The 13400-nt window shown below is 38.7% G+C and overlaps 1 protein-coding gene across 3 annotated transcripts in view; it reads right to left on the reverse strand.

Moving 5' to 3' along the window:
* The window catches only part of DPYD (dihydropyrimidine dehydrogenase), a 332297-nt gene that overhangs the window by 121406 nt on the left and 197491 nt on the right, over positions 1–13400 (reverse strand). For all 3 annotated transcript variants that reach the window (XR_010784063.1, XM_066555445.1, XM_066555446.1), the window contains exon 14: positions 6595–6759. Coding sequence is in view for 2 of the 3 variants with exons in the window: in XM_066555445.1 (XP_066411542.1) it covers positions 6595–6759 (165 nt within the window). In the remaining variant the exon portion in view is untranslated. The remainder of the gene's footprint in view (positions 1–6594; positions 6760–13400) is intronic.

A 13400-nucleotide genomic window follows, 5' to 3' on the forward strand; every position in this document is an offset into this window, starting at 1 on the left:
CTGCATACTACTTTCATTTTTTTCCCCTGGCAGTTTATTGGTGAGTCAATCAGTAATGCAAGATTCTTCATAAAGCTTTATGTCAGCTCTCATCTTTATCTCCCAACATAATATACTATTATCAGCAAAGTTTACATTCTTAAAATTTTCTCTCTTTTCCAGATTGTTAATAAACATTTTGAATAGCACAGAACACAGTAGAGATCCCTAAAGAATTTTCTTGCAGCTCTCTATCCATTGTGAAATTTGACTATTTATTCCTTAATATTGTTTCCCATGTTTAACTGGTTATTTGTTTATGTAGGTTTCTTCCTCTAATCTTAATTTCTTTCAAATATTTCAAATATATTTCAAAATAACTTAATTTCTTTCAAATTCCTCAGTGAAGGTCCCTACCAAATACTTCTGGAAACCCAAGCTCACTTTTATCATCTGAATTTCTCTTGATGTCCTCAAAGAACTTCTTTTTTAAGGCATAACATACTACAAAGGGAGCTCTTCACTCTTTTGTTTTTCTTTCTACTAGTTCTATTTTTTAGAACAGCTTTTACCAATTTGCATAGAAGGACAAAAGATGTTAACCCTGTAGTTTCCCAGATCTCTCCCAGAAAAGAGATTTTACATTGACTCCACACCACTTCTCTGCTTCTTTTCAAGGCTGAAGCAGAATCTGCTATAGCCAACATGACTATCAAAACGTGCTGGTAGATAAGATGATAGATGAAAATTTTCCTGTATTTTCTCTTTTTTTTTTTTTTTTTTTTAACTAACACCTAAGCCTCGTTGATGAAAATTTACACCACTATATTTTTTAGCTCAGACCCATTTCTATTAAGATTCAGGTCATGTGAGGCTTAAGCAGATTTTATGTGTTGTGGAAAAGCCTTTCTAAAAAAGTTTCCTTCCCTATGAGTAAATGTGATCCCAAAGACACAACATATCAACATTTCTGTTACTAGATTTTGGTTTTGTTCACTGTGTAAATTGGACTTCTTGCTGAATTCCTCCTTGGACTGAACATGGAAAAAACGCATCCTGCTGGCTCACATAGAGCTGAACCAGGATCAGGAGCAATGGGAACACCCTCAGGAGGGGGAAAAGCAAAAGCTTCCCTGGAACATGCAGAGCTATGTTGTCAATGTGCCTGCTGTTCTTTTGGGGCAGCTTGTTTCCTTCTCTTTTCTAGGAAGTATTTTTCTTTACTTTTTTCATCCTCCCTTTTTCTTGTGTGAATGACAAAGAGAAAAAGGAAATGTAGCCATGTGCTCTGAGATCTCTTCCTTTCTAACCACCACAGTAGTTGCTGGAAATGGAGGAGTTATGGCCACTCCTGTGCTCCACACTCTCTAGGGCCAAGTGATTCCATTCCTGGACAAGGCAATGAGTGTGAGTGCCTTATTCCAACCTCACCTTCCCTTTTCAGCTAGGATTTCCTCTGATGTTAAGGGAATGGGCCTACTGCCAGTTTTCTGTAGTGAAAGGGATCTTTTCCATATGGTGAATTTAACAACTGCTGTGTGGGTTTTTTCACCTCCTACCAAGCATCCATTATGGCTGGCTTTGGGAAGTTTAAGCTGCAGCAATAACAACTTCTGGAGCTTTTTTAATGTGATTTGAGGGCCTGAAATTCAGATAAAGCAACCCAGGTAGCTGTTCTGCACCTCTGGGAGTGTGCAGGCTTCTAGGCAGCCCAGCTTGCGGTTCTCTCCCCCTATGATCTGTCCTTTTCAGTTGACATGGAGAACTGGACTTTCAGCAACGTCCTCTGAGAATGCACAGCACACACCCTCCCCATTAAGATGATGGGTTGATGCTGATGTACCAAGTGAGATCCACATGGACATGGCCCTATCTGATTGTTTAGAAAAGTTTTATTTCAAGATTGTAGATACTGATCATGTCAAAATGCGTACAATTCATCACACGGAGATACAACTCAGTAGGTGTTTGGAGTACAAAGTAGCGTTTCTCTGTGGTGGAAAGGTAAAGCTATCTATACTAGGCCTAGGAAGAGCAAAACTATTGCTTTGTATAACCTGAAGCAAGTCCATGACTGATATCTCAAAATGCAAATACTATGTACAACATCCCACAGGCCTCTAAATACCCATTAAAAGCAAAAGCTATAATAATACCTGCAAAAATAAATTATTACTAATACCTCCAGTGAGAAACCCAACTTTGACCTTCTCAAAGGAAAGCTGTGAAGCCTATAAGTCCTCTGTATCTTAAAATGTTTTCCACCTAATATCCCTTAATTTTAAGTCTCAAAGGAGTCTACAGCAATTTTAGATATTCTGGTCAATCCCTCTCAGTAACCAAATTACAGGGTCTACTATTAGTGCAAAGTTAGTGAGGAAAACGGTTTATATAAATAGATTAATGCTGCTCCCACTTTGTAGACAAAACCTGTTTTTAAAACCTGGGCTGAACCAAACGTGATTGATGTGGAGGACACCACTTCAGGGATCCCACTGGCAAATCAATTAAACCTCCCCATGCAAAGTAGCCAAATAACTGTTGCAAGTCTGTTTCTATTCACCTTATGACTTCATCTCTTGGAACATTGCATGTTTCTGCACCAAAATTTATTTGTAGGAGCAATGCACTCCTATATGCCTGTTAACATTGTATTTTTCTTCCTCTGTAGCCCTTTATCTTCTCCTATCCTCACAGAGTAGAACCAAACCAAATCTGGTTTGTTATCCAAATTTTAAAAAAATTAAACCAAGAACCCAAAAAGATCAAATCCAAACAAAACCAGCAGCCTTATTTCGTACTTCTACAGTAGGAAAAAAAAATTCATCATATAAAAACTAATTGCACTATTCCAGGAGATTTAAAAAAAAAAAAATCCAAAAAATCCAAAACCAACGAAACCCCCACAATACTACAAAGAAGATGGTTATCAGCCTGGGATCCAGTGATCTGTTCTCACACTCTCTAGCATGGCTACTCCCAACAGGTGCTCCTGGGACATTCTGAACACAATGTTAAACAAAAATACATCTTTAACAGTTTCAGCCCTGAAAAGCTGCTGTCTGCTGAGTAACTGTCAGAGAGACTGTCAGCAACATTCCACAAGCAGCAGAACAAACATTAAGACAAGAGTCTTCAGCTTAGTTTGGGGGTCCACGAGTACTTACTGCTTCTAGCAGAAGAGGTTTCTCAATTCAACACATCATGCCACTGATATCTGAATCAGAGATTCAGTGTCACAGCTGACAATCTGGTATCCCATGTACAGTCCCTAGAGTCATGCAGGAGATCAAACTCATTTGTGTTGCGCTAGGAGGCCAAAAACTTACTTTTAAGACTTCAACATACTAACATAGCAATATTAAAAAATAATAAATTGGGCATCTTCTTTCAAGATCCCAGTTCTTTCTTGTGGTACAAATTTCTCAGACATTTGCTTGTTTGTGATGGACTTCTCTTAGTCTGTCAGGGAATGACATTTCCCCTGCAATGTATTTCATGGAGTGTCCTGTCAACGCCCTATTTGTACTACTGTGACCTCCTGCACATACTAATCAGCACACTGAGGTTTTTAACTTATTTGTTTACCTTATTATCATCTACTTGGCACCAGTTACAGGAAGGTGTAGAAAGACTATTTGGCAATTGTGTTCATCACCTTCTTAGTGAAACCTTGGTATACATTTTTCTGCAGAGAAGTTACTATTTTCAAACCTTGCTCTTTTCAAGCTTGTTCTCCTCAGTGAAAATGCTAAAGCTCCTTGCTTTACCAGGTCACCAAGACATATTGCCACCACCAGTTTTCACAGCTCCCAGCAAAGACAATGGCCAGACTGTAGCTATTGTCAAGTATGTGAATATAAAATTTTAGCAGTAAGTTCTCCTCCTAGACTTTATAACTTTTTTTTCCAACTTTCTCAGCCACTTCCCAATGACTAAATTTTGTAGATGTTTGCTAACATAAAAGCATTTTTTTTTTCCATACAGTTTTCATTCCTGTTCATATCATCAGGAGAGTTCTACTTGGCTGAATTCATATTTCCTAGGTAAATGAATTTCTTGAATGTACCATACTCTGTCATTTTTTCAGCTATGTTTTGGCTGAAAAGTACACCAATACACCATATAATCAGGTATCTCCTTGGTGAATAAAACATGAAAGTGGGACTTGCTGTGACATTAGTGTCAGTTCTTTCACCCCACTAACTAATGCACTTAAACCACTGTGTGTCTCAGTCATGAAATGACATTTATGCATTTCCCACCTGTGGTAGGTTGACCCCAGTAAGCAGCTTTTGATAATACTTTACCAGGGAACATACAAAATCCAGACACTTTATGCTTTCTCCTCTCCTTGGACCTTACAATATTTTGTTCACTGCGGGTGGCACTGAAGCAAGTTCCTGGTGATGGCAGCTTCTCCCTCATCCACTTGAAGTAGATTTGGGGTCAAAGGGAGGAGCAAATAGAAGAGCAGAAACAGAAAGACTGCCAGTCAGAGATATTGGCAAGCTAGAAGCAAGAATCAGAAGACAGAAGAGACAAAGAATGAGGCCACCCACGACAGGGGTTGAAGACAGCACAAGGCAGATGCTGGTTCCTGATTTATAGAGGCAACATGCCACAGTTAATTGGCATTGCCCAAGGAGCTGTGACTGGTGGTCCTCTTCTGCACAACACATTGCAAAATTCAGTTTACATCCTAGCCTCTGCTGGGGGAATTAAGCTGTCCTTTATGGTTTGCTTCTTCCCAATGGCATGAGACAGAATGCTGTTGTGGGATCATTTTCTAGTGAGTTGCCTATTTTGCTCATATCCTTTTCATCTGTAACATAAATCCCACACTAACTTGTATTTCACAGCAAAAGTAATTATGTGTAAGTTTTGATTTGCTTTTAAAATTTGCCAGAGTAAGATCAGTTTTTTTACTGTAATCACTTGTGTCCTCATCTGTTTGGCCTTCATTTGAGCAGAAAATGTCATTCTTTGCTTGTTAATTAAGTTCATGCAAACAGTTCTCAGAAACTGGTTTTGGTTGTAATAAAACACACAATGTTGAAAAACCCTTTCTAGAGGAGTGAACAGCAATTGGGTGAAGAAAATTCTGCGAGCTGTAATTATACAGAATATCTCAAAATAAGCACCAAGATACTTCTCCTCTGAACAAAATTCTGTTTTCAGTTAGCAACAAATTTACCATTATAATTATATGACAGTTCTTAGATGAGTTCACAGGCATGTGTTTAAAAATCCCTGTAAGCAATGCCAAGGTCTGCTGCTGGGTGCTGCTTCCCCTATGCCCACGCAGACATTACCAACCTCGAAGATGCCACAGTAGCAGCCATAGCCAACGTGCAGAGACTGAATTCACATTCTCAAAGTAATAACTCACATATAATGAGGGATGATCAGAAGATGTTCACCCCGGGAACTCTGGAAGAGTGGGACTTCTTCATCCCACACACAATGCTGGGTCTCAGAAAATTCAAATCTTCTTTTTGAAATGCTCCTATTGCTTTTCCTCACAGAAGAGAATGGTTTGATCTCAGGCATAAAGTGCTGTGAGGGGTTTTTGGTGAAGAATGCAGTGGGATAGCATTCCCACAGCAGAAATGGCCAACAGTCTGCCTGCATGCAATATCCAGGACTTTTACAAAGGATATAAAAATCAAAATTAGGGAATAGGATATTATCTTTGGGTTCATGCTTTCATTATGATGGAGCTAAGTTACAGTAAATAAAGTTACGAGAATCTCAGCAATGAAACACACAGTCCATTCACAGGGAAGTAGGATATTAAACATGCAGCACTCTCACTGTCAATATTAAATGTTTAAACACTTTTATACTTGCTGATGTGCACATTTAAACACCAGGAATTAGAAAAAACCTCTTGATTATCTTCATGTCATAATATATTCAGGAATGTTCACTTATTTTGCTCATAGATTAAGCATGGAGGTAAAAACTTCGAGCCAGAAGATATGCAGGCTCTGGGATTTCTAGTTCTATCCATTCAAGATAATGATTGAGAAGAATTTTACTTTCTACCTCGTTGTCCTATTCAGAAGAACAGTAGCTGAAAACCATTTATACCAGCTAGCTGGTGTCATTACTCCCAACAGTGATTATTGCCTTTCAGAGACAGATATTCCCCACAGCCAAACAGGCTCTAACAAAACTCTATCCTTGTAGTGAAGTTAACTTTAAGTATTGGGTTTTTTCACCTAGATTACTCAATTGTTTATAAAAATACTATAAGCATCTTTCTCATTTGGATTAAGAATGAAAAGAACACATTCATTTTATGATCAAATTCAATTCAGAGTAACAATTCTTATTATAAATTACATATCATCTTAAATACAAAATTATTCACAACAGAACTGCTGAGCATCCACAATGGAATCAACTCTTTCCCTTGATATTATCTCTAAACACCAGTCTAATTAAAAAATCATGACTGTCCTCTGCATGGTTTTTAACAATGTACTTGTATGTCAATAAAGCAATTTGCATTCTATTGAAAAGATACTAAATATGTGGGTTTCACAGACCTCTAAACTAGAGATTCTAAGTAAGTATGTTGCATCTTTATGATTAAGTGGCACTTACATGGTTTGGAAAGTCAGCCTTCAGTTCAGCAATGCTTTTACACCAATATGCTGCTGTTTTCTCGCTGATGAGTTCAATGTTTAGAAAAGACCCTTGGCCTGGGCCATACAGGGGACCTGAAGTAGTTCCACGCACAATCCTTGGAGAAACATTGGTTACAATATCCTGCAAAAGAGGAAATACTTTCAGATGGATTTTGCAAAGTGAGCTTTATGTTGTTGATGTGTATTATACAATATAAGCTAAAATGTACCAGGTGTTTTAAAAAAACTACAACTATAGAGCAGTTCTCTAAAATAGCAGATTTCCTAATTTAATTCTTTACAGCAGTGGAGAAAAATGTTTTCCCTGTCTGTGAAATGGCATGATAATTATTAAGAAAACACCAGTATTGTACACCTACAAAGCACCATACAAAATATTGTCCAAATAGTGCTTCTGTGTTGGGCAGAAGCCACACAAGACCTTATGTAGAAACCTGTGTGGGCCTCAGTCATGTCCCAGCAGACATGGGAACTATCCCCCCAAAGGTGGTCAAAGTCCATGTCCTACACTCCTGGGTGAAGCTCAAAGAGGTGCAGCTCTGCTGCAAAGGCATGGGCCAGGCACCAGCAAAAGTACAAAAGTACATCAAACTTCACAAACAAAACCATGTGATCAAAAAAACCCCACAAAACAAAAAAAGTTGAAAATAAAGATTAATATTGTAAAGAATGACATTTCTGAAGGTCAATGTGAGGTTAGCAAACAATTTTGAAACACGTTGTAAACACACAAAATGTTGACTTATTTAGTAGTCTTAATTAAGCCACAATGTCACCAGATCTATATTAACAAAGAACCATAAATTCTGACATTATTTAAAACGAAAGAGAAACATAGATGGCAAAATGTTCCTTTTGCCAATTTCCAATTAAAAATAATTTTGAGTAAAGGTCATTTATTTACAAACGTATCAGAATTATTTGTTTAAGTACCCCTCCTCACCATCTTGTCATTTTTAGTGAGATAACATGAACCTCTATTAGTATATAGCAATTAAGGTAAATTTACATATTTTAATTAAGAACCATCCCATATAAAACAATTAGGGTAATAGGCATACTAACTGGATTTCATAACATTTGGACGTTTTTCCAGCTAGATAGACAGGAAACCTTAATTAGCATTAATTAGCACTGATCTGCATATGTTTGATAAGGCATACCCTTGCCACAAAAGATTATTTATTCCTGAATCTGCCAAATGCTGCAGTTACAGAGGATAAAGGGACTTTTCTTCACATTGTATGTAAATTTGAGGCAATCTTAATTTGCTTATAAAGTTGAATTAATTATTATACCGTAAATATGTACTAATATTTTATATTGATACATAGTTATATGTCCATTTACATATGTAAAAATCATACAAGGTAATCCAGCCAGTTCATCTATTTTCAGACCTAGTATGTCAGGAACATGGACAAGCCATTAATTCCCCATTTTCCTATTATAATATTTTCCTTTCATCACAAAACCTTCACCTCCCTCTCAACAGTTAAGTTATATTTTCAGGAAAAAAAAAAATTCAGAACACTTTCAAATTACAAAAATTGCAGTTTATGCAGAGGAACCATTTAAATCAGGTTGCTCCACATTGTCCTCCTGAGCATTTCAGTTCTTTTAGACTGCCCCAGAGGAGCTTGTGCTTTGGCTCCATCCCGGAAGGCTGTTGGTGCCCACTGGCCACGGTGCCCTGTGAGCACACACAGCCAGGCAGTGGCAGTCCCACCCGAGCCCTGCAGGCACACAGTGCACAGGGCAGCTGCAGGGGGGACCCACCCTGACCACACTGCCAGCAACCAGGGGCTGCCTTCTCCCCTGCTCCACAGCAGTCAGCAGCCAGGGAGCTACTGTAGCATGGCACTAAGCCTGAACTAACAGCCTGTCTGCTGGTGGGAATTATTACTCCTGGGTTTAATGCAAATTATGATGATGTACGTGGTCTGCCTTCCATTTTGCAGCTCACTTGTGTGCATGTGTTTGCCAGATAATGCTTGGAGCCACCAATGGTCCCTCTTGTTATCTCACTGTGTGCAAGCCTTGGCGTTCTTTCACTCAGTTTCATTTTACTACAGGTAAGAATTTAAAGACTGAGATATTACAGCCTAGATTATACCTCTTGTGAGGCTCTCTCAAAGCCTCTGTCTGCTGCCATGTAAAAACACTCTGAATTTTTCCTATCTGCCTTGGGTCTCCAGGCAATCTCTTCTTCCTTCTAAAAGGAGAGACCCTGGCTTAGACTTTGCAGCTGGTGCTGGTGTCCCACGGCTTTGACACAGATCTCTTTCCCAGATCTCAGTTACAGTCAACATCTGAGTGACAATTTCTCTCTCCAGGCTCCCACAGAGCTGAATCAGAGAATGCACAGACTTTGCAAACTGCCTCAAAAGCAGCCACTCTTCACTTTAATGACCACAAGAGATACACAAAGCCATATGAAATAGTAAACACACATACATCTCTCTGCCTACATTTCCTCACTGTTGAATTTTCCTCGAGATTTTGTGAGATCCCCTTTGGTGCTCAGGGACCTTCCCCTCCCATTCCCCAGAAGCACAGACATCAGTTTCTTCCAATGAAGAGGAGGCTTCCACTGCCTCCCCTCCGCCTCTACGTCTCAAGACCTCTCTGGTGTGTCCGTGCATCATTTTATCTTTCCTGACCCAGCCATTTCTGCTTCCAAAAATCCTTCCTGGCTTTGAAATCCAAACATTACCACCTGGCTGCTTTGTCTTGATTCCTTGTGGGAGGGATATGCTGTCCTTATTTAAGATCTCATTCCTCATTTGCCCCTCCTAGTTAAGAGTAAACTAGATGGAAAGAGTCTGTAATGACTGACACTCTGGCACTCCTCCTGTCTCTTGTTAGCACATGACAGCCCCAGGCACAGGGAGACTCACAGTTCATGGAAACAAAATGGAATTTATAACTTATGTGATGATTCAAGGAATCTGTCTATGTACATACAAAGTAAAATCACACAAGTGACAGAATAGAAAATTGTCTCTTTGAGATGAGTGTGAAATACCTACACAGAAGTTGCCTTACCAACCTTTTCATCTTTTGTCTCCTGCCATGGCTATGAGAAAGCTGAACAAGGGAAGAGCTGGGCAAAGGATCTATTGGCTGGGCTTAGCCAACTTCATGGCCCTCGGTTTTAGGAATTCCTAAAACATGGTACCACAGGTTGTTTCACTTTAACAGGAAATTCTGGTGGCAGGCCAATTGCTATTGCTGGCTCCAAACCCAGCAGGTGATGGCAGAAGAACTGAAGTAGCCCTTAAGCTCCAGTCCATGGGGTTTGTGACAAACCACCTTCTGGAGTTTTAATTGAATGCTTTCTTTTCCTCTTTGTAGGAATTGTGAGGCCAAATTCTGACACTGATAATTCATTTTCTTCTCTGAGACCCCAGTTTTTTATCTTTTACCCCAACTATGCACACAACCCTTTTATTGTTAATAAAAATTACTGTGTGCATAAAAAGCCACAACAGAACTGAAGAAAGAAGCCTGAAAGGAAGTACTTCAGGGTTTGAACCTAAAAACTTTGTTGGGTCTAAAGACAGAGACGACCTGAGCAATGAGTTGGTCTGGTTCCTGCCTGCAGGTGACAGGAGAGGTCCACATACAGGAATAGAAGAATGGCTCCAATGTCCAAAACAAATCAAGTATCTAACTCCCTCATTCAAAGGAGACAATATATGGTCCTTGAGAAAAACAGCACAGCATTTTCATGTACTCTGAAGACCAAAGATAGAAGACTTTTAATAAGGAGAAACTAGGGGAGAACAAAGCTTATAACTTTCCACACTAAAAGACAAAGCTGTGGGAAAAAAAAACAACCTGAAGAAATAATTGGCAAAGATAACAGAAACCACATAAAATTACTTTGTTTCATGGGGAAATATTGCAATTCAATGTGGACATGGGGATTAGGGAAACTGTATTTGGTACTAGATTACAGCAAAAGAACCTGGTTTGGGGGTTAATGTAAATGAAGAGAAGCAGTGACAACAAACAGAATCAAGGGCTGACTGTGAATCATGAATATTTCAGTTACTGAATTTCTTCCATTGCCTCAAAAGCTTATTCATTTCTCCAGGAGAGCACAGCAGAAACAATCACACTAGTCCTGCAAATATCTCTAGTTCAGGTCATCACCAAAGAAAGTGGTGTGACACAGATAAAAGCACTAATATTCTGCTGCTTTTGGATTCCCTTCTCCTGCGTACGACCAATTCTGCTATTCTAGTAACTTGAGACTGACTTAATTTGCATTACACATATATTTCTGTTCCTGTTGATTAATTAATTAACACACTGAAAAGATGACCCAAGGCATTGATCAGGCTCCATTTTTCTAATAATCTCTGAACTCTGCAATCAGATCATTGAATTCTAAACTACTTAAGTCTAAAGGGCTGGGAGATTTGAGACAACAGCTTAAATATTAAGTTGAGACACTCAGCAGCTTTTAGTCAGCTAAATTTATTTAGGCATGTATCAATATATCACTCCATACCTACTAGTCATTCTGGATTTTGCTTTGCTTCACACTGTCCACATTTGCAGTTGGTAATTGCCACAGATTTTTGCATTGTAAAATCTCAACCGTGCTGTCTATAATGACCAAAGAAAGCAGGGGCATTTCAAGTTTTAGGACATCCAAAGGGTTGCTGGGCACAGCACTAGATCATGCAATAAGTACATGCATTGCATGTTCATCCTAAACCAATCAGCTGAGAAATAATTCACATTGTGAATATTAACTTTGTCATCTGAGGGCATGGAAGTTAATGACATGTAGAAATTAATCAAACCATTCACCTCTCTCTCAGACATATTGTTTTAAGGGAACAAAGAAGACAGCTCTTCATTAACTGAGTTCACTTTTTATTTCATAATCATGTGTCCTAGAAACTAAAAAAAAAGGAAAAAAATAAAAAAAGTATTTGGAAAAAATGTTTAAGAATCCAGTTTCAGAAAAGCAGTCTCCCAAGAGCTGTGCCACCTCATGCCTATTCAGTTGATGTAGTTATACCAGGCAAATACAATAAAAGATATATAATAATAGAAAAAGAACCAAGAGAATAAATCTGTATGATTTTTCATATCAAAGCTCTGATGTGTTCCTATTGATTTGCAGAGCTCAAAACATCCTTTTTCTGCCCAATTTTTTTTCAAAATATTTCTGCTAAAAGTATGTTGATGAACACTTGAAATAACAGGGTTGCTGTGGGGAAAAGACGGGTGAAATTAAAGAAAATTACAAAAATTGCAGTTAATGTACATGCTAAGGGGGGGATGAAACAAAATATAGAGAGGAGTGGAAAGTTACAGACACAGTTATAACAGTCTGGAAAATTATAGGGAGAAAATGTGGTTGCTACTCCCCAGATGGAATGCAGTCAACGTGCCCAGCTTCCCACTCACAATACACGCTCCTCCCAAACATAAAAAATAGTATAAAAGTAAGTTTAAAAAGGGCAGAATATAGGGAATACTCCATCACAACTTCCCAGAACAGTCAGAGGGAGCCACCTTCTCCCCCACAGGGATGCCTGTTGGGTAAGAACTGTATTTTTATATACACTGATTGTCTCAAGCTAGTTTTTGTTAGGAATTAGAGCTTATCCAGATACTGCTTTGAATACAATCTTGCAGCCAGATACTATCACCAGCAATCTTTGATCTTTAACCTGTGACAATCTTCTATTATATTAATAAAGAATGTTATTCTGTACACTGTTAGTGGGAGTTCAAGGGTGCTGGCAGGTGCTGGCAGTGTCTCACACACTCCATTGTGGAGCCCCAGGAAGGGCTGTCTCTTATGCTGTGTGACCCTGAACACATCAGTGGAGCTGCCCTCTGATCCAGCGCCTGTTCAGTGAAGGGTCCCCTTAATGGGACACTGACAGACTGGTGGGGCACAAGGGCATCAGCTTTCCTGGGGCACTGACAGAATAACCAAACACAAATGGTTTGAGAAAATCAACCCTTTTACATGACAGCTGTTTAAGAGAACACCTGGCAGTTTTTATTGTGGATATAGAAAAAAAATTAATTGTAGCTTTTATTAATATATTAAGTAATTGTACAACTATTCACTCCTGAAGTACAGGTGTTCTGCAATGTAAATGGTTGCAGCACAATTAAGGTTTCAAATAAGATTTTTAGATTTTAAAAATAAATTTAATCACACTGTAAGAAGTGTTAACCTGAGTTTTCCTCACTCTGAGAGACTTCTAAGACACACAGAGAACTTGCCTTGCAGTGTTGGCCCCCAAGGTCAATGAAAGTCACTTCATACTTCAAATTAAGCTTTTCTGAGCTTTAACATATGAAAGCAGATAGGAATTAGTGACCATTGTCAGTTTCTTTTCATTAATATGAGAAAAAAGATTAAACACAATGAGCAGATTACTATTTCTAACAAAGCTAATTTCTTTGACCTTCCTTTCTTCTAGGAAAGGAGGGCGTTATACTTGCCAAGTGGAGTATGCATCTGTACATTCCTGGGGTTGCTGCTCATTAAACGTCAAAGTGAGCACCAAAGCAGCCACAATGGCTTCTTTGTGAAGGAGAGATCTAAATAAATACCTTACTAAGGTAATTTAAGTCCAGTATTTCAAAACAGCATACTTAAAGTTACAGCGCAGTAAACTGCAATGTAAAAAACCACCTCAGATGTAAGTTCCTACCTTACTACTATACACCACCTTCTTTAAATTAATTACAAAGTAGAGTAGCTGAAGAATGCAG

This window comes from Molothrus aeneus, chromosome 9, assembly GCF_037042795.1.
Source record: "Molothrus aeneus isolate 106 chromosome 9, BPBGC_Maene_1.0, whole genome shotgun sequence".
Classification (NCBI taxonomy): Eukaryota; Metazoa; Chordata; class Aves; order Passeriformes; family Icteridae; genus Molothrus; species Molothrus aeneus.